Source organism: Haemaphysalis longicornis, unplaced genomic scaffold (assembly GCF_048455015.1).
Source record: "Haemaphysalis longicornis isolate Haplotype H1 unplaced genomic scaffold, Haemaphysalis longicornis Haplotype H1 scaffold_9, whole genome shotgun sequence".
Taxonomy (NCBI): domain Eukaryota; kingdom Metazoa; phylum Arthropoda; class Arachnida; order Ixodida; family Ixodidae; genus Haemaphysalis; species Haemaphysalis longicornis.
Genome location: NW_027526460.1, coordinates 140,485,524 through 140,504,321, shown reverse-complemented (window position 1 = coordinate 140,504,321; position 18,798 = coordinate 140,485,524). Strand labels below are relative to the sequence as shown.

The following is an 18,798-nucleotide window of genomic DNA, read 5'->3' as shown; positions in this document are numbered from 1 at the left end:
GGTTGCGTTTGTTAGAAAATGATACTCAAGGCCTTGCACTTTGGTGGGCAGTGAAGATTGACCTGCGGATAGTGATTTCTATCGTATACTCTCAACCGGCACAGTGTTCCATCCAGGTTTTGCCTTCACGCTCACGCACAGTCGCAAAGCACCATGATTAACGTATTTAGTGCCAAAGGCGCTACAAGAATGTTGGCTCGGTAGTTGTACCATTAAATAATTGCTGGCTTTTTTCAGTAAACGGTTCGTACGGGACACCAACTTACATTGGGGAAACGGACGGTTAGCACAGCCAACCGAACCTGACGGATGGTTGTTGCTCTTTTATAGCCGTTGTCGTTGAGCTAGCAGCAGATGATGTCTGTGATGACCTGATCGGCTGGCGGTGCAGCTGCAGTGCTAAGACTGAGGCTGCGGCGCTCAAGGCACGCTGCAGGTCATCCCATGATCGAGGCAGCCATACAGTGCAGGGAACGATGACAGAGGTAAACTCCACTGCGAGGTCGAGCGCGTTGGTGAACCGCGTGATGCAACCACAGAGCTCGCCTCTCGCTCCCGGCTTTCATGGTCTTGCACCAGGGAAAACAGTATCGCAAATAGATTGCCGCAGTGTTGGGCTCGACATATTCCTGTGGGACCAGGAATCTCTCTGTGAACATGGACACCGGATCCGCACGAACATGCTTCAGCATTGCATGTACCCGGGGAACTGAAGACTGCAATTAGGACATAGGTCTAGGCCCTTTAGACAAGAAAGTTTGCTCTCTCTCTCTCTCTCTCTCTCTCTCTCTCTCTCTCTCTCCTCTCTCTCTCTCTCTCTCTCTCTCTCTCTCTCTCTCTCTCTCTCTCTCTCTCTCTCTCTCTATGCTAAAAGCATTAAAACGCTCCACAGATTTAAAACTGCGCCGTCGTCAATGCACTGTGAGGATAATTTTGACGTTATTTATTCGGACAGTACAGTGGCTGATTCGTGTTGTATTTTGCATCTGGACGTGCAGGACACCCAGGGGAAGATACACCATGGGTCTTTCGCGCGTATTCGCCCTGGTTCTGTTCCTTGCCGCCAGCTGCCACTGTGCGCCGCCAAGCCGGCGCTGGGACGCCCTCAGAAAGTCCCTGCAGAGGGAGCTTCACACCGCGGCATTTCTCATCGGGCACCCGGAACAGGTATGCGGTTGGTGACGCAGGCCTGGCCTAGCCTACCACTGTTCGCGCTGACAACTACGCCCATATTCGTCAGTAATTGACAGCGCGCTGTAGGGTTCTTCGTTGTGGGTATAGACTTTATCACCACCCCCCCTTCCTTACCGAAGAGAGTCGCGCTTTAAACCCATTTATTGACGAAAATTTCCCACTAACAGAAACATTTATGACAAAAACAGGGCTGCTTTAGCCTAAAATAAAATCATTTCAGAGAAGTGAGATCCCCAGAAGGCATTAGTTTCACGATAATTTTTATAAAAAAGAGCAGATGTTAATTTTTGCAACAGAATTATGCTACAACGGCTGAAATAAACGCGAAGGCTCGTGGGAGTTACAGAAACACTCTCTATTTTTTTATGATACTAGTACTTTAATGATGGCGTGAGTACAATGCAATGCAAGAAACTCGCGAAGACGCGAAGACGACAACGAAGCCGTCCGAAGGGGAAATTGCAACGCACCCTTAGCATTGCAGGGGCGAAACTGTTAGCGGGCGCAGCTGCGAGGCCTCGCCGCAGCAGATCACGCAGCGTGACGTCACATCTGCCACCCTTTCGCTTGGGCGTCTCAAGGTCATTGCGACGAGATGAATGATCTTGCGAGATATTAGTAGAGGCGGTGCATTTCCAACAGCGATGCGCCGTTTGGCCAAGGCAACAGAATGATCAAAGACACGGATCGAGCGAGAGCTTAAAATTAAAACGGCCGTGTGCCGCTAATGAACGCAGGCAGGAGGTTCGGTGGGCGCGTCCATCCCGTACTGCGCCACGTGCAAGCTTGCGACGGCCACCCTGCTCGACTACCTGCACCTGGGTCTTCCAGAATCCAAGATGGTGGCCCTGCTGCGTGCCGGCTGCGACAGGCTTTCCATCGAGACACCTCGGGTTTGCGACGGACTCGTCGACCGGTTCAAGGTATGTGCACCCCACCGTGTTCGAGCCTGATGTCGCGGTCCTTGAAAAAAATCTGACGTCCTTACCGTATTCCCATCGTCGTAATCGTTCCGGTTTGAAAATTGTCGCGTGTGGCGGGATCTCTTCTACTGTCTGCGTATGCTATGACTGCCGGTGGGCTCACGACGCTTGGTAATCATGCCCGAAGTGGGACAGCGTCAATCTGCAGGCCCGGGATTGGCCGCATAAGACATATGACACGCGAGTGCACTCATATATGCGTGTTCGAACATTTTAAAGGGGCCATGAATACAAAAAAAAAATAGCTTTGGTCAGTTTGAAATTACGAGCCTTCGGTAACTCACTCCGCCGCGAGAGTCGCTTTTCAACAACAACAAAAAAAAACGGTAGTATCACAGCAACTATTTTCACGGCAACCGTGAGAATTACCGCCCGAAATTTCTCACGGAAGTCGCCTCTGATTGGCTAAGCGCGCTACCCGGAGATTCTCTGGAACAAATATTCCCCGAAAACTCGCACTTACATCTGCTCCCGTGTCGCTGTGGTGTAGCACGTACCTTCTTTGAAACGAGAAGGTTCATATTCGAGTCTGGCAGGGGAAGGAGGGGGGGGTAGAGAGATTGCTATTTGTTTAGCTTTCGGGATTTTTGAAGTTCCCGCTCATCGGGATTTTGTTAATGCTTTTTTTATTCTTGCTATTACTATATCAAGCGATCGACGCACAGTACTTGTAGAATGGGTTGGATTAGGTTTAATATAGGTTGTGTTTTGTGTCGTTGGGCTGGGTTAGGTTATGTTCGTTGCAGTTGTGCTGGATTTGGATAGGTTATGGTACGTTCGTTATGGACGAACACTTTGCGTAGAATGAGTTCGGCTATTTTAGGTATGGTTCGGTAAGGTTAGGTTAGGTTACGCCAATCAGCTTTTTTTTTAGAAACTGCCGTGAGAATTTTCTGGGGGTAATTATCACGGCTTCTGTGAAATTAAACGCTACCACTCCCCCCCCCCCCCCCCCCCCCCCCCCAAGGAACAGTGAAAAACTTGTAATATTCGCACTACAGTGGCGCAATACGTACAGGTTCCCCCAAAATTAAACAGAGCACGGCTTCGTGGAATTCGAACAATTTATAATTTATGTGCTTGCCAGCACAAATAGAATGTGTGCGGCCCGATTTCGTTTAAGAATGACTTCTTATTAAGAAGTCACTCAGAGGTTGCTGGATATGGCCGAGAACTCCCCTAAAAATCTCCAACCCGTGCTCCGTTTACTTTTTTTGCGGTCCCCGCACAGTCATGGACAACTGAAACGTGAACACGATAATATGAACCACAACACACTAATAGCGCGATTTCTTTCCACGCAAGTTAAATTAACGCATCGCTTAATTTTGCAGTACCAAAGTTGAGAAATGTGGCTTTCCAAACATACCAACAGTGTTCCACTATTGCACGTCCACGAACAGAATTTTTCAATTTCGCGTGTTCTGGTACATATTTTCGTGTTCGTATTTCATTTTCCATGACTGCACTGAGGGAACATGTTGGCAAGTATTAATAACAGTTACCGGTGTGTTAACTGCACGATCGCATTCTAGTGATGCGATCGAACGGAACTATAGGCCTCACTACAATTGCTCAGTCACTTTGTTGCAGGGGCTGAAGTCGGCGGCCGCCAAACGCACAAAATTCTGTGACGTATTACGTATTACGTCACAGGATTTTGTTTGCGCGTAATAGCCGGAAGGTGCTGGAGAGTCGCCATGACATCACCCGTTTCCCCCGTTACAGTCGACTCTCGATGATTCGTAGTAGCTTAATTGGAGAGAGAGAGAGAGAGAGAGAGAGAGAGAGAGAGAGAGAGAGAGAGAGAGAGAGAGAGAGAGAGAGAGAGAGAGAGAGAGACGGTGGATGCGACTTACCGTCCAGGCCCCCTTTTCCAATCGGACAGACGAGCCATCCACTGCTCAAAAGATGGGAAGGGGATCGGGGTTGGGTTTGGAGTTTGTTGGCACTGCCATACCTGGTGGACTGTCTGTTAATTGGAAGTGATGTTGTACTGTTCCCGGTAATTTTACATGCAATTTAATGGAAGAATTTGCTCGATAATTAGAAGCTGAAAGCTATTATATCGGTTTATTGGGGGTTATTTCGAACAAGAAGCACCAAGGTGCACACGTCATTTGCCGATCAACTTCAAAAATTTCAAGAGCGAAAATAGCGCCGTGTTTTGTATTGATGTCGCGCCATCAAAACTGAGGGAAGCACAGTTGATAGAGCGGCTTGAGACTCGCGCCAGCGCACGCATCTCTCTTTTCAGGTCCCCAACATTCTTTGTTGCGCACAGCGCCGCGCGAACAGTTTTGGTGGTGGACGCTTCAGATTTCGATTTTAGCCATAAGTCTCAACTGTCCTGGTCACCCGTGTCCTATGCTCGACTTGGTAAGGGATGCCGAGATTCTGAACAAAATTAAGAAGGGAGACGTGTTGCGGACTAATTGAAAGTTCGCTTAATTCGAAGTGTTTTGCGGTCCCCGTGGAGTTCGTATTAACAGGAGTCGACTGTTTCCATTGTTTGTTTGTTTGCGATGAAATTGGTGTCATTGTTATCGAGGCAGAGCAGTATTTTTACTGAACCAAACTTTATTTTGTTTACACGGCCCCTTTACAAGTGATAGTCGTCCTTCGGCTGCATAAATGCAAAAGTTTTGGTCTTTCTGTCTGACAGCCACTCGATTCAGCCACCCGGCCCAGGTTAAATAATGCTTCAACACGTATAGTAAATTGTAGCGATGAGCTCCAGTAAGGAGGGTAAAAGCGTTTATTAACAGGGCGAACTTGTGCCGGCAAACACTGGCGATCCACAGCTAGAGCAAGCGAGCTTGGACTACTTTCTCCTCTGTCCACCAGTGAGCACATGCCCATTACTAGAAACAGCCCCGTCGGCCGGTCGGGGATTGCTCCCACAATAATAAATATGTAGGCAGGACCATCCCAAACTACTGAAACTGCTGGTGTGATCATATGCTGCTACATGCCAAATTATTCAGACCAAAAAAAAAACCCAGGCATATTTCAGGCAAAATGTAAGCATAACCTACAGTACCATCGTTCTTGTAATTAGAATACACGCCAGATTGGCTGTTACGATATATCAAATGAGAAAATAACTACGCGTTAAAAACGGTGTCGAAGAGAGGAGAGTTAAAGCAATATTACTGCGAGAGCTCGTTAATTCGAATTCAATCATTTGAATTTACGGATAACTCAAACTGTACGAGTTTGTCCAGCCAAGTTTCCTTAGAAGACTATGTATAAAGAAGCTTGTTAATCATTAGAACCCGAAAGGTCGCGCCACGGATATAATTCGAATTACGCGCCACCGCGAGGGCGCCTCGGCGCTTGGCACACGGCGAGAGCGAGAGAAACACGGCCTGTGCCTGCACACGAGTCTGTTAAGAACGAAGTCCTAAAAAATTGGGTAAAACCAATAAACATCCCACATGGCGGGAGTTATGAAAGGCGAATTTTAACACGAAAGTGTTTTATTCTGGGATACACAAAGATTCCACTGACGTCGTATCCGTCACGGAAATGACGCTTTAACAACGAAGCAAGCGGCCTGCAAAGGGTGCACCCCTGCATACACGGTCTTCTTGTGGGGAGCAACCTTTACTACTAAAGAGTACGAATTATACTTAGGGTTGTTCGTTTTGAGGTTTTATATTGCAACTTGAAAGTGTTTTATGCCCGTATACACCAAGATTCAACTGACGTCATATCCATCCCGGAAATGACGCCAGTACACCTTTTCTGAAGCGACCCGCCAGCAGGACGTAGATCGCCAAGCGCACCCAAGAGACAGCGGCCAACCCGCAAAACATGCTAAGCTGCACATTTCACTTTTGTGTTTTACCAATTTCTATGACAGACGAATCAACTACAGCTTTTTTTTTTTTTTAGAACTCGCTCGATGAGAATGCGAGTACAGTGGTATGCGTTGTGCGCGGACAGATGGCATCGCATCACAGGTCCGAATCGCAGAACATGTCGCTGCCAATGTCGGCAAGGAGGACGATGACAAAACCTAGTGCAGCCGTCCGCTCAGAATTGTCACGGCCCGATCAAATGCCTCCCGTCTTTTCTTCAGTTTTCAAGAAAGTGAAGATGAGGCTTTCCACTACATTCATTTGTTAGAGTGAAAAGTGCTGACTGTCGCCTTTAGGAGAAAAAGGTCGGGCGTAATCACAGGATTTTTCAGGCATAAAACAATTGACAAACGTTACGGTTTCCCAGTTACAGTGCAGTGTTGTTATTCTCCACTCTCTTTAGTTCGAACTCTCATTAATTCGAACTGAGATGGCCTCCCCTTTGGGTTCAAATTACCGAGCCTTCACTTTTTTCTAAAAATTGCCCGTGCATCTGCTGGCTTCGCTGCAAATGCCGTCGAAAGACGAAATTGAGCAGCGCTTCCCACGTAACTGCCTCTCCTCTCTTGCCCGCGCACCCCTCACTGTATTCCTCTCCTATCTCGGCCCTCACATGGTAAACGCAACAGAGGTGTGCTGACCTCAATTCAATTGTTCTGCATTCGCACTGCTGGAGCGGCATCTGTTGGGGCCCTTCGTTCCTGTTTGGCGTTGCGCACGAGCTGCTATTTTGAGCGCGATCCTTTTTTTTTGTATTTTGTAGTTCAAACACTGTTTCTGAGGCATTTTTTTTTGGAGCTTGCCATCGCGAAAATTACGGCCACGTGTATTTATATTTAGAAGAAAGTTATTTACTGGTATTTATGTTTTGCTTCAAATGTACTGATGTTTTCTTTCTGGTGAACTACACAGTGTGGACAAGTATGAAGCGTGTTATCCGATTTAGAAGTTTGAAAATCTTTTGGCTATATAAACGTCTCCTTCAGCTATTCTTTTAATTTTCGGGTGGAGGTCTGTATCGAGGGACAGACCGACAGGCAAACAGACAGACCAAATTTTCGCAGTTATTAAGTAGACCAAGAAAGACTATCGCCATTAACAGATTTAGTTGTGCCGGCAAAAGGGCACGCATGGGTGTCTTGCCTGAAAGCGGAGTCGGTGCTTGTCTTGCTTCGTCTACTTTTGCCGGCTACGTTCTAGGTCGCGTTGTAAATTACTGCTAAGAGGTGTATTCCATGAATTGAATTAAACACACTGGCAGATCGAATTGCGGGACATTACATATATTGGCTGTCGCCTGCGCGCGTCTATACTTGTTTCTTCGCTGTTTGTTCTCAGTTTGTTCCGAAGCATAAGCTTGCTGTCTGAAACGATGCCAGTGCAGGGACCTTGCGTCTTACTTGCCCTCCTGACAATATGCTCACAAGTGCTGAACAACTCTCGGGGACAGGGCTAACTTCTCTGATTATTGTTTGTGCTCTAATGATGAACAGGACGAGTTCTTCTACGTTCTCCGACGGACCACGCTGAGCTCGGGCGAGATCTGCGGCATCGTGTTTCCGGACGAGTGCACCCCCAGCGCTGGCGTCAACTGGACGGTGCCGCTACCCGAGCGACCCAAGCCCCCCGTGCAGCCGGTGCCGCTACCCAAGGTTCGTGGGTTCCACCGCAGTCACGTCTTCCACAGCACGGATGTCAATGGCGCATGGCGCGATTATGTGTCGGTAAGCCACTCTCCGTTATGCACCGACCAACAGCTACGCGATCCGTTATCGCTCGCGGAGGCGACCCAGCAAGGACGGGTGCTCGCGTTATCAGGCAGCCCGGAGCAACAGCTGAGCCACGTTCACGTGAAAGACAGGGCGGCAGCCTTGCGAACGCGGTGGCACAAGTGGTTAATCAGTGACCGTGCTGGGAAGTTGAGGATAACATGCGGTGATGGATCCCCGGAAGCAGTTTCAGGAGCAGCGAGTGCGACATCGGGCTCATGGTAGAACTCGTAGAACTCGATCGCTATATATATATATATATAAATATATATATATATATATATATATATATATATATATATATATATATATATATATATATATATATATATATATATATATATATATATATATATATATATATATATATATATATATATATATATATAGTAAGGAAATGAGGGGCTCGTTGAGGAAATACAGAAAGATAGGTCAGCAGTCTACAACGCCAAAGGAGGCATAGGGGTGTGGTTAGGCTCTCTTCTTTATCACTACGGTTAATTAAGTAAACATTTTTTTTAATTATACAGAAGAAAGAAAGAAAGAAAAACACCCGCCCAGAGTGGGGACCGAACCCACGCCTTTCGAACAACTCTCGGGGACAGGGCTAACTTCTCTGATTATTGTTTGTGCTCTAATGATGAACAGGACGAGTTCTTCTATGTTCTCCGACGGACCACGCTGAGCTCGGGCGAGATCTGTGGCATCGTGTTTCCCGACGAGTGCACCCCCAGCGCTGGCGTCAACTGGACGGTCCCCACTCTGGGCGGGTGTTTTTCTTTCTGTCTTTCTTCTGTATAATTAAAAAAAATGTTTACTTAATTAACCGTAGTGATAAAGAAGAGAGCCTAACCACACCCCTATGCCTCCTTTGGCGTTGTAGACTGCTGACCTATCTTTCTGTATATATATATATATATATATATATATATATATATATATATATATATATATATATATATATATATATATATATATATATATATATATATATATATATATATATATAATATAGTAAGGAAGTGAGGGGATATATATATATATATATATATATATATATATATATATATAGGGAGTAGTAGAACTTTGAAGATGGTAGAGAACACAAGAGAAGAAAAACTTCGAACAAGGTAAAAGCACGATTGTGGCCTACGTTTCAGCAAAGAGAACTTGCTTTCCTCAGGGCAATCTCTCGCCTGGCAGGCACTGTTTATATAGGGGTAGGACCCCAGGTGTAAGGAGAGGGAAAGATGGAAGGGAAATTGAGCAAGCTGATTTGTTTAGGAGCGTGTCGGGGGAGAGATTGAGGGGCCAAGAAGGTTGTCTAGTTTAAGCCGTGAAGTACGTCACACGGAAGTCAGCTGGTGGTTGATGTTCGTGGAATTTTTGGAGAGAGGATGGGGGTGTTTATTGACCCTCCGCGGGGTTCTCAGAGCCGCCGGAAGCAGACCAGGCGGTGAGGGTGGGGTCCTTATCAGAAACTATCTGCAAGCTTCAGGTCAAAAGAAAAGATAGAGACGGGGGGAAAAAACTAACTAGGTCAAAGAAAAAAGAAAACAAAGGGAGAACAAAATCAGGTAGGGAAACGACATAAACCCACACACAAAAGAAAAGGCAATGACCCGGCAACTGAAATGGCACGTGTCACCCACGGCAACATTCCTGGAACAGGCCTGTCCTGAAACTCAAAACCGAAAAGATAAAGTTAGAGTGACGTACGGGGCACAAGACCACGCGAAGTAAAAAAAAAGAGAGAAATAAAATAAATAAAATTGAATTCCAAAAGCGAAGGTTGGAGGGATGAGGGCGAGTATTAAGCTAGACGCTAAGGAATAAAAAAAAAATTAAAAAAAAAATTAGGTGACCAGGTACAGAGCGGAGTGAACGGTCATAGTCTTTGGATGAGGTATATGCACGAAAATGCTTAATGCTGTATTCCCGGTGAATATCGCAAGGATTCCAAGTTGCCCTTAGACGCATTAATTCCAGCAGGTTCCATGGAGTTGAATTTGTGAATTAAGTAGGATTCTCGGTATTTCCTGTCCCTAGGAGACTTAAAATTTGACTGAAGTATATATAACTTAAGGTCATCAAAATTGGGGCCTGGTTGGTTGAAATGCTGCGCTACAGCTATGGAGGATTTGCCAAGAGTATCTGCCCGGTGACCATTAAGCCGTAGGCTCATAGGTTGACTCGTTTCACCTATATACTGTTTGTGGCACATTGAGCATTCCAACATATACACAATGTTGGATGAAGTGCACGTAAAACTTGAATTAATCTTGTGGACATAATTACTGGCTGTGCTTTTTACAACGCAGTCTGTTTGCAGGTGCCTACAAGTCTTGCATCTGGGGCGGGAGCAGCTGGCTATGACTGGTTGCTTTGAAAGCCCTGTTTTAGCATGCACTAAAATATCTTTTAGATTCCTGTTTCTCCGGTAGGTAACCCTTGGTGCTTCCGGGAAAGTCTTTTTAAGTCGGTCGTTACTGGCTAAAATGGGGTAGTACTTCCGCAGTATATTGTTTACGTTTGGGAGGGCGTTTGAAAATTTAGTTATTAGGGCAGGTGGCCTGGCGCTTTCGTTTTGCCGCTGTTTGTTGAGAACGTCATCCCTTTTGAGATTAGACACACGTTGGTACGCCTGATCGAGCGAGCTTTTGGGGTGGTTCCTGTTCATAAGGGTGGCCTTGAGTTCGTCTAGGTGCTCTACGTAGTCACTGTCATCACTGCATACTATATATATATATATATATATATATATATGACTCCACTGTGGTCGGACTGCACTATCGCGTTGTTACCGCAACCATAACCCGATTGTATCATTACCGCCAAGCATTATCGCAGTGTAGCACATCCGCATTCTCGCATTATCGGCTCGAAAGCTCGTCAACCGTTTATATATATGCGGCTAACTTTACTGGTAATGAGCGGGCGACAAAAGCGCGCATTTTTACGTGCTTCGGGCAGTGCAGAAAATATTAAGAGGATGTTTTTCTCGGTCACGATGGTCAAAACCTTTAATCCGACCCGCCAAATTTAGCCCCCGTGTGTCGAGATTATGATTATGCCGTAAAACTTAAACCTGGGTTTATAACCAGCGTGAGCATTGCGATCCCCCAATATATTTATGCGACGAAGCAAATTCGGCTCTGTAGTCTTGATTCCACTGTCACCCTCAAGTTAATTATCGGTGGCATGATAACAGCGGTTCTAGAATAGAAGGGAACAACCATCGGCAAATGTAGCAAGTGTACGCGGAATATGATGCGTGGGCATCCAGTGGGTGAAGCAATGGGGACAGTAGTGCCCCCCCCCCTCCCATTTCCTCCCTTACCTTTTTGTAGGCATAGGTTGGGAAAAATAACTTACGATAAGTGAAAATCGGTGGGCAGACTAATTGAGTGTTCGTATTGTTTACTTTACGTTATGCGTATTCTTCGTATCCATAAAGGGGCCATGAAAAGAAAAATGCAACCTTGATCAGTTTGAAAGAACGAGCCATTGGTAACTAACTGAGCTCCATTCAGGCCAAAAAAAGACGTTTTTTAAACAAAAAAAAAATTCGCGCAGCTTGCACAAGTGGAGCGAGGCCGGAGAAAGAGCAGAGCTGGCAGTCCCTCTCTTTTTGTCGGAAACCCGGCTGTTGCATCTCACATGAATTTCCCAATTTGCCGCTCAAGGTTTTCCATGACTGGCAGGCCCGGATCGTTTTCTCCGCAGGCTTTCACATCTCTTCCGAAGTGGACCGCGTTAGCACGTACTGAAACACGCGGCAACCGGCTTCGCGAATTCGGCGTCTGTAGCGCGAACTTTGCGTCTGCGCTGCCCACTTCAGGCGCGAAGCTACGTGAACTGGCGAGGAGACCAGCACGCGAGAGATCACGCCACGTACGCTGGGCAGAGTGTTCTCGAAGGTCGAGCTGGCCGACGCCGGGCGTTTCTTACGATCCGCACGTTCACGTGCGCGCGGTATTTTTTCTTTGTATTTTCTCCTGGTAAGGCTAGACGGCTAAACTCTTAAACAGATCTGCTTCTAAAACGCAAGGACCATTAAATAACTTTGAAATTTCGCGCGACAGTGACGCCATATGGGCAGGGGTGACGCAATAGAGGCCAGCACTCAAAACAGTTATCAGTGTGTTATCAGCACCTTAGCATTCAAGTTATACCATCAAACGGAATTACAGACCCCGCTACAATCGCCCCGCCGTGGTTCTTGGCGGTGGTTTTGGTCGGCGACCGCCAATCACGCGAACAAGATTCTGTGACGTCATAGCACGTCACCGCAAAGCGGCTGGGGAGTCACCACTACCTCATGCGTTTCTTTTTACATCACGAAATATTTGAAGTTTGCGATGAAATTGGTATCACTGTTATCGGGATCCAAATCATTGCTTTAACGAACTGAACTTGTATTTCGTCTTGACGGTGCTTTTAATCTTTTTTGGACACCCAGGGCCACACCTTCGATCAATTCTCCGCCGCATGGATATCCCACGCGCGAACGGCCTTGGAGTTTGCGTGTTAGCCCAATCTATTTTGCTATCTGCACTCTCGCAGGAGGGCGCGCCGACCGTGCGCGTGCTGCACATCAGCGACACGCACGTGGACTTCGAGTACCGGGAAGGCAGCGAGGCAGACTGCAACGAGCCGCTGTGCTGCCACGCCGGGGACCAGCCCAAGTCGCACCTCGGACGACGGCCGGCGGGCAAGTGGGGAGCCTTTTCCACCTGCGACATCCCGCCCGCCACGTTCGAGCACATGCTCAAGACCGTGCGCGACACCCAGCAGGTGAGCCCCAGTGTCGCACGAGAGAGAGAAGAGGCTTTACTGAGCTAAAATAACATGTGGGATGGCTTCCTGGTCCGCACGTTTGCAAGTTACCCTCGTGCCGGCTGCACGGTCAATCAAGATAGTATAACCGTCGTCGGGCAGGATAACACGCTCTCCCACTACTCACGGGAAGCGTTGCAAATGGAGGGAAGGTCGGGGTTTCGGTCGCAGTCCCACACGATGTGACAGAGTGCGCCTAAATTGTCGCAAGGCGTACACGCTACGAGGAGTACGATTGCGCTTCGCTCGTGGCACTACGCGGAAACGTATCAACTTGGTGCACCTGGAGCCTGACTTCGGGTGATAATTCGTTCAACCGTATCTCAATTTGGTTACGGATGAAGGGACATAGCGAGAGCTGAATGGTTATACATGGGACACCATTTTGCAAGACTTCCTGTTACGTGTTATCAAATTTCCGCCATGAATTAGCTGATCAATAGTGGCCAAAATGGCAAAAAAAAAATAACTAGAAAATTACACCATCTTCCCGTAGGGGAACCCTGAGTAGTATGCGAAGCCGCCATGGGGTCGACTGAAGTTCCCGTTAGTTTTCAGTTCGTCGTTTCCGTTGACGTTCAGCTTCGCGGGCCTTCGTTATATCAGTAGCTTCTTGACGTAGTTTGAATGAGTGAAGGACATAATGCGCGTTCGTAGCACGTGCTCCCGCCTCGGTTTGTAGCGCAGTGGGAAGAGCGCCACGTACCTCCCGTTGCGGCCAGAGAGTCGTGGGATCGAAATCGGGCGCCGCCTAACTATTTCTTTTCATAGTGGACTGCGCTGACGTCACCCCAAACGCTGACGGGGCTGAAGAGACGCGCATGCGCAGTAGAGTGCGGACGGCGGACAACGACAACAACGAGGGAGGGAGGGACACAGGCCTGAGCATGAGATGCTTCGCATCTAAAAAACACAGCCCTTCCTTAAAACAAAGATGGTTTCCCCCTTCCAACCTGAGTCAAAGTCAGAAATCCAAGCTGTTTCGACCGTGTCGCAATGGCGCAATCAGATAGACGTCGACTTCAGATCGCGAGGGACGAAAGTACGATTCTGATCACGAGAATCGAACCTGGTTCTGAGGCGCTTGACGTCCCTTTGTGAAAACACAATGTGTAAGTTGGTTTTCCCGCAGTGCGTTTCGGTCGTGACGATTTGGATTTCGAACTTTGACTTTTGATTTGAAAGACATTGGCTTTCAACCAGACAAAGCTAAGCGTTTCAAACGTCTTTCGCTTCACCCACGATCATCATCATCTCCAGAGAAAGTGGGATTTCCTGCAGCGCATTTTAATTTGTACGGTCCACATCAGCGAGGCGTAGAGAGCTTCGCCTTTAGAACACAAAATACAGCGCATTTTTTGTCAAATGTGCGCGCACTCTGAGTATAATTACGGGTTTACGAATAATGGAAGGAAGTTTTTGGCGAATTAAGGTGAACCGAAATGACGAACAATAAGCGCCCGCGAAAGGTTCGGTGAAAAAATGAGGGAACGCCTGAGTAAAGTTCGGTTCGTAGTAGAGGTAGGGTGGTGTAGTCATGGAGGGGCGTGAGGTACCCGATGACGAGCCGCAGGAATGAGATTCTATTTACAAGGGCTTTACACTGAACCATTTAAAGACGACCCAAGATGAAAGAACAATGGGGAGAAAATTAAAATGCGCCGCAGCGTGCGAGCGTATCGGCACGGTCCCCGACGTGGCCCGTAAGCCAAAAAGGTGCCAACCCGCCGCACGGTTGGCTAAAAAAATGGCTGCGGCTTAGCTCAGCTAACCTTGGATATGAAAAGCAAAAGCTTGGCTTAATCTTTTTGAGTCTTGGTTTCTCCTTTGATGTAGCTGTGTTGCCAACCACGGCTCAACGCCGTTGGGGGGCGCTGCGAGCATCCGCACCTGCCGGGCGCACATGAGTTTCGCTCTGCAAGAAATCCCTGCTAAATCCCGGAGGAACGCCTTGGAAGCCCACCAGACCATCGCGACCAAGTACGGAACACCTTCCGACGACTTTCTACAAAGTTTGGTGAATATTTGCCCGTTTCCCGGGATTTTAAGGGCGAATTTCGGCCTCAAACGTGGGAGGCCGAGCTAAGCCTAACCAAGCACGCCGACCCACCCGGTGCCACCCGGCGCCGACTAGGCCCAGCGATGAAGTACTACACCACTGAAGACGGCTGGCACCACCCAGTACGACAAACCCAATCAGGTGAACCACGCAAACTCATTCTCCGAGCTCCAGGCAGTCTCCAACTTAGCCAGATTACTCCACTCGCCTTGCATAGAACGTTAGTCCTCACAAGCAACCTCAACGCAGAGGAGGCGGCAGGCATGACTACTACTGTGTAACCCTTCAAAAATATCGTCATGATGACCAGCAATAACATATCAACGATTAACAAGCTTCTGATGATCACGCAAATCACCCACGACCAGACAACCCACAGCGTCAGTGTATACGCGCCGGCCGCTCGAGAAACGTGCAAAGGAGTCATCCATCAAGTCGAGCGCAACACCGATCCTGCCACTCTGATGCAACTACTTACTGCCCCACCCGGTTTCAACATTGTCGCGGCAAGAATGATGGGAGGCTCCAGGGGTTTCCCCAGGCATCGAATCAAGGGGGGGTGTCTTAATGGCTCTGGGGGGGGGGGGGGGTTCATAAACTAGAAAAGCTGTTGTTTTATCCCACTAGTTAAATAATAGACGTCTGTTAACCAAACGCTCATCCCCGTGACGTACGTTTTTCATTTTCTATATATATATATACACACCTGAGAGGCGGTGCTTTCTATTCAATCTAAGAAAAAAACAAATTTAGAGAAATTAATTTTTTACCATGAAAGGTCCGTATTCAGTACTTTTTTTTTAATTTCTCGCCATTTTTCAACGTATAAGGACATTTTCGAACTTGTTACCAGGGCCAGTGACGAAATTTGAGTTCTTGAAACAATGTTTAGGTAGTACGCGAATTATGCAGCACTTATAAATCAGGCACCGATTGTACGCTCCCGATTTATTAAAACGCCAGGATTAGCTTCCGTAGCGCTTCGCCTCGCCATATTGCCCATTTTAAATGTACATGCTGAAAGAGCTTCTGCAAAGATTACGGTTGTAAACAAAGAACGGCATCGAATCAGCGACGAAAGTAAATTATATGTGTGTTTACTGCACTTAGTTCAAGTCAAAGGCGGCCTCAGTCGAAGTAATTTTGGTTGAGTGCTTGTCGATATATGCTTTGCTCGTACCTCCTCACGGGCTTGTTCTTGCTCTATACCAGTGGTAGCAATGCTGGTAGCAATGTGCTCGCAGCGTGGTCAGCCTCAAACCACTTTGCCCCTTTCCTTTGAAAGCCTTTTTTGTGTGCGCATACGAACTTGCCACGAGCTGTCGAAAAAAAAGGACATAAATACGTGCAACGCTAACAGCAAGCTCGGGGGGCGCACTTTTGTTTATTTTGCCCGAGTCTACTGCCAAGAATAGCAGACGGGCAGCCCGCGCATGCGCAGATCGATACTGAAAAAGGTCCATACAAGGACTGACAAGAGTGAAATTTGGGAATTCAAGGGGGGGTGTCCAGAAAAACTAGGGGGGGGGGTCAACACACCCCCTAGGGGGGTGTAGGGAAATCACTGGGAGGCTCCATGACGGCAATTATAACTTTTGAGGGAACATACATACCCCTCTCAGTGAGCCTGGGTGGTGCCATCCACAGATGCAAGCCGCACCGTCCCAAGGCACAAATATGCTTCAAATGCCTCGGCCTAGGACACAGAGCTGATGTGTGCACCGGCGCAACGACTGCTCGCTGCCCCAACTGTGGATACGCCAACAAGGACGAAGCTCACACGTGTATCACCAAATGCGTGAACTGTCAGGGACCGCATGCATCGTTCGGGCGACGCCAGCTGCTCAAAGAAACTTGAAGCCGACGCAGTGGTGCGGCAACAGGCATACCTCAAGAGGCTCAACATACGTAAGCATGCCGCTGAATCGTCATCTAGAAGCCAACAACAGCTTTCTGAGAAGCCCCAGGAGCCAGCTCAAAGCCAGACAGCCAAACAACAAGCAAGCCCTCAGCAATCCCATCAAGGTCAATCGGCTGCCGGACGACAGCCCAGCAAGGATCCCAACCCCAACAGGCAGCAACAACTCGACAAGGGACCTTACCGCCATAAACAGCAACAGCCCAAAAAGGTGAGCCAGCCACTTTCCTACAAACAAGCTAACCGGACATACAGAGAGGCACTCACACCACACCTAACTATACCCAAAGCCCCAATCTACAATGCGCAAGTGTACCAACAACACATAGGTACAGCACCCCCGCCCCCTCCCAACGTACAGCTCGCAGACAACGTTTCTATGGAAACGAGCAACCAGGAGAACGACAGCAGCGAACCAGAAAACAAACGCAGCAAAACCCATGAAAAAACCACTAGTGTCACGTTAGAAGAGCTAAACTGCACCATACAATCCTTTATGACGGAGATTCGTTACGAGATGCAATGCGTGAACCAACGGGTAACAGAAATTACCCACACGATAGAAACCAGAGTGACGGAAAAATTTTCCACCGAATGCCACCCGCTCCAAGAACAAATACAAGCCGTGCGACGCCAAGTCGACATGATTATGCAGAAACTTCATGGACAGTAAGAATAATTTACTAATTTTACAATGGAACTGTCGAGGTTTCAAGCAGAAGCAAGGAGAACTCTACTCATGGCTCACAAGAAACAAGCTCCAACCAGACATTATTGCGCTGCAAAACCCAGGCAACAATCCAAAGCTTTTGGGATACACCACGCATCAGGCATCCCCCAAGATAGCAACATTAACTCGCAAAGATCTCTTAGCATCACGCCAATGATATCAGGCTAACCATCAAGATAGGACCAAATCGCAACCGACTACACATTACTAACCTCTACAGCCCCCCAAAGGATGACCTAATCGATATAAATACAATAATGCACCCTCCAAACAACAAGAGCAAGCACGTACTACTGGGGGACTTCAACGCACCTCATACAGCATGGGGTTACTCTAGAAATACCAAGAAAGGTCAGCGCCTCTTAAGGGAAATTCAAGATCATCAATACATTCTACATAATGAACTGCAGCAGCCTACACGCATTGGCAACTCAGTAAAAAAAAGACACAACGCCAGACCTAACCCTATCATCAAGCGGTGTAGACGTGCGATGGTGCAATATGCAAGAATATCTAGGGAGCGACCATGCCATCATCAGCGTAAAAATCAATATCATTCCTAAACGGGTAAAATGGAAGACAACGCGCGTTGCAGAATGGGACAAGGTTCGCGAAGAGCGCATTAACCAACAACATCATAACATTCAAGACTGGACCGAGCAGCTACTAAAAGTTGTGCACCGACATACCAAGAACATCACGCAGTATGAAAACGAAGGATCGGTAGACAAACACATCGTCCACTGCTGGGAAGCACGCAATCGCCAAATCAAACGATGGAAGCAACGCAAGACAAACAGAAACCTCAGAAAGCGAATAGCAGAGCTCAACTGACACATCCGGGAGTACACTACAAGAGCATACCAAGAAGAATGGCAGAAAACGTGCGACAAGCTCCAAGGCACAATGGGAATGAGAAAAACGTGGAACCTACTTAGAGCCCTCATTAACCCAACTACTACTAATACTATGACAACACAGAAAATTTACCGACTTACACAAGAATTTGAAGATCCCGAACAGCTACTACAAACTATAAAGGAAACTTACGTAGCCCCTCGGGTTCAACCTGAGTGTCAAGCATATGTCGGTCCAGCGAATCCCCTCCTCGATGACGAGTTCACCCTGGCAGAATTAAACTTAGCAATCGGTAAGTGTACTGGCAACAAGGCACCAGGACCGGACAAGATGACCACACCGTGTCTCAGGAATCTAGGGGAAGAAGATCGCCAACTCCTCCTACAAAACATGAACGATGTGTGGACAGGCAGGCAGCCTCTCCATATCACGTGGAAAAAAGGCAAGATGGTATTCACCCCTAAGCCAGGAAAAAAAATAGCCGTCAGCAACTTGCGACCAATAACGCTCACATCAAACGTAGGCAAACTTATGGAACGAATGGTACTCCAGCGACTCCAAAACCACCTTGAAGAGATGAAC

General features: G+C 47.6%; 1 protein-coding gene across 2 annotated transcripts in view; it reads left to right on the top strand.

Moving 5' to 3' along the window:
• Positions 1–18,798, top strand: part of LOC144153782 (sphingomyelin phosphodiesterase-like) — a 68,679-nt gene that overhangs the window by 27,560 nt on the left and 22,321 nt on the right. Inside the window, exons 2-5 of one of the 2 annotated variants that reach the window (XM_077685510.1) lie at positions 999–1,167; positions 1,932–2,117; positions 7,537–7,767; positions 12,379–12,609. In XM_077685510.1, coding sequence (XP_077541636.1) covers positions 999–1,167; positions 1,932–2,117; positions 7,537–7,767; positions 12,379–12,609 — 817 coding nt within the window. The remainder of the gene's footprint in view (positions 1–998; positions 1,168–1,931; positions 2,118–7,536; positions 7,768–12,378; positions 12,610–18,798) is intronic. The other variant, XM_077685511.1, reaches the window with a different exon arrangement.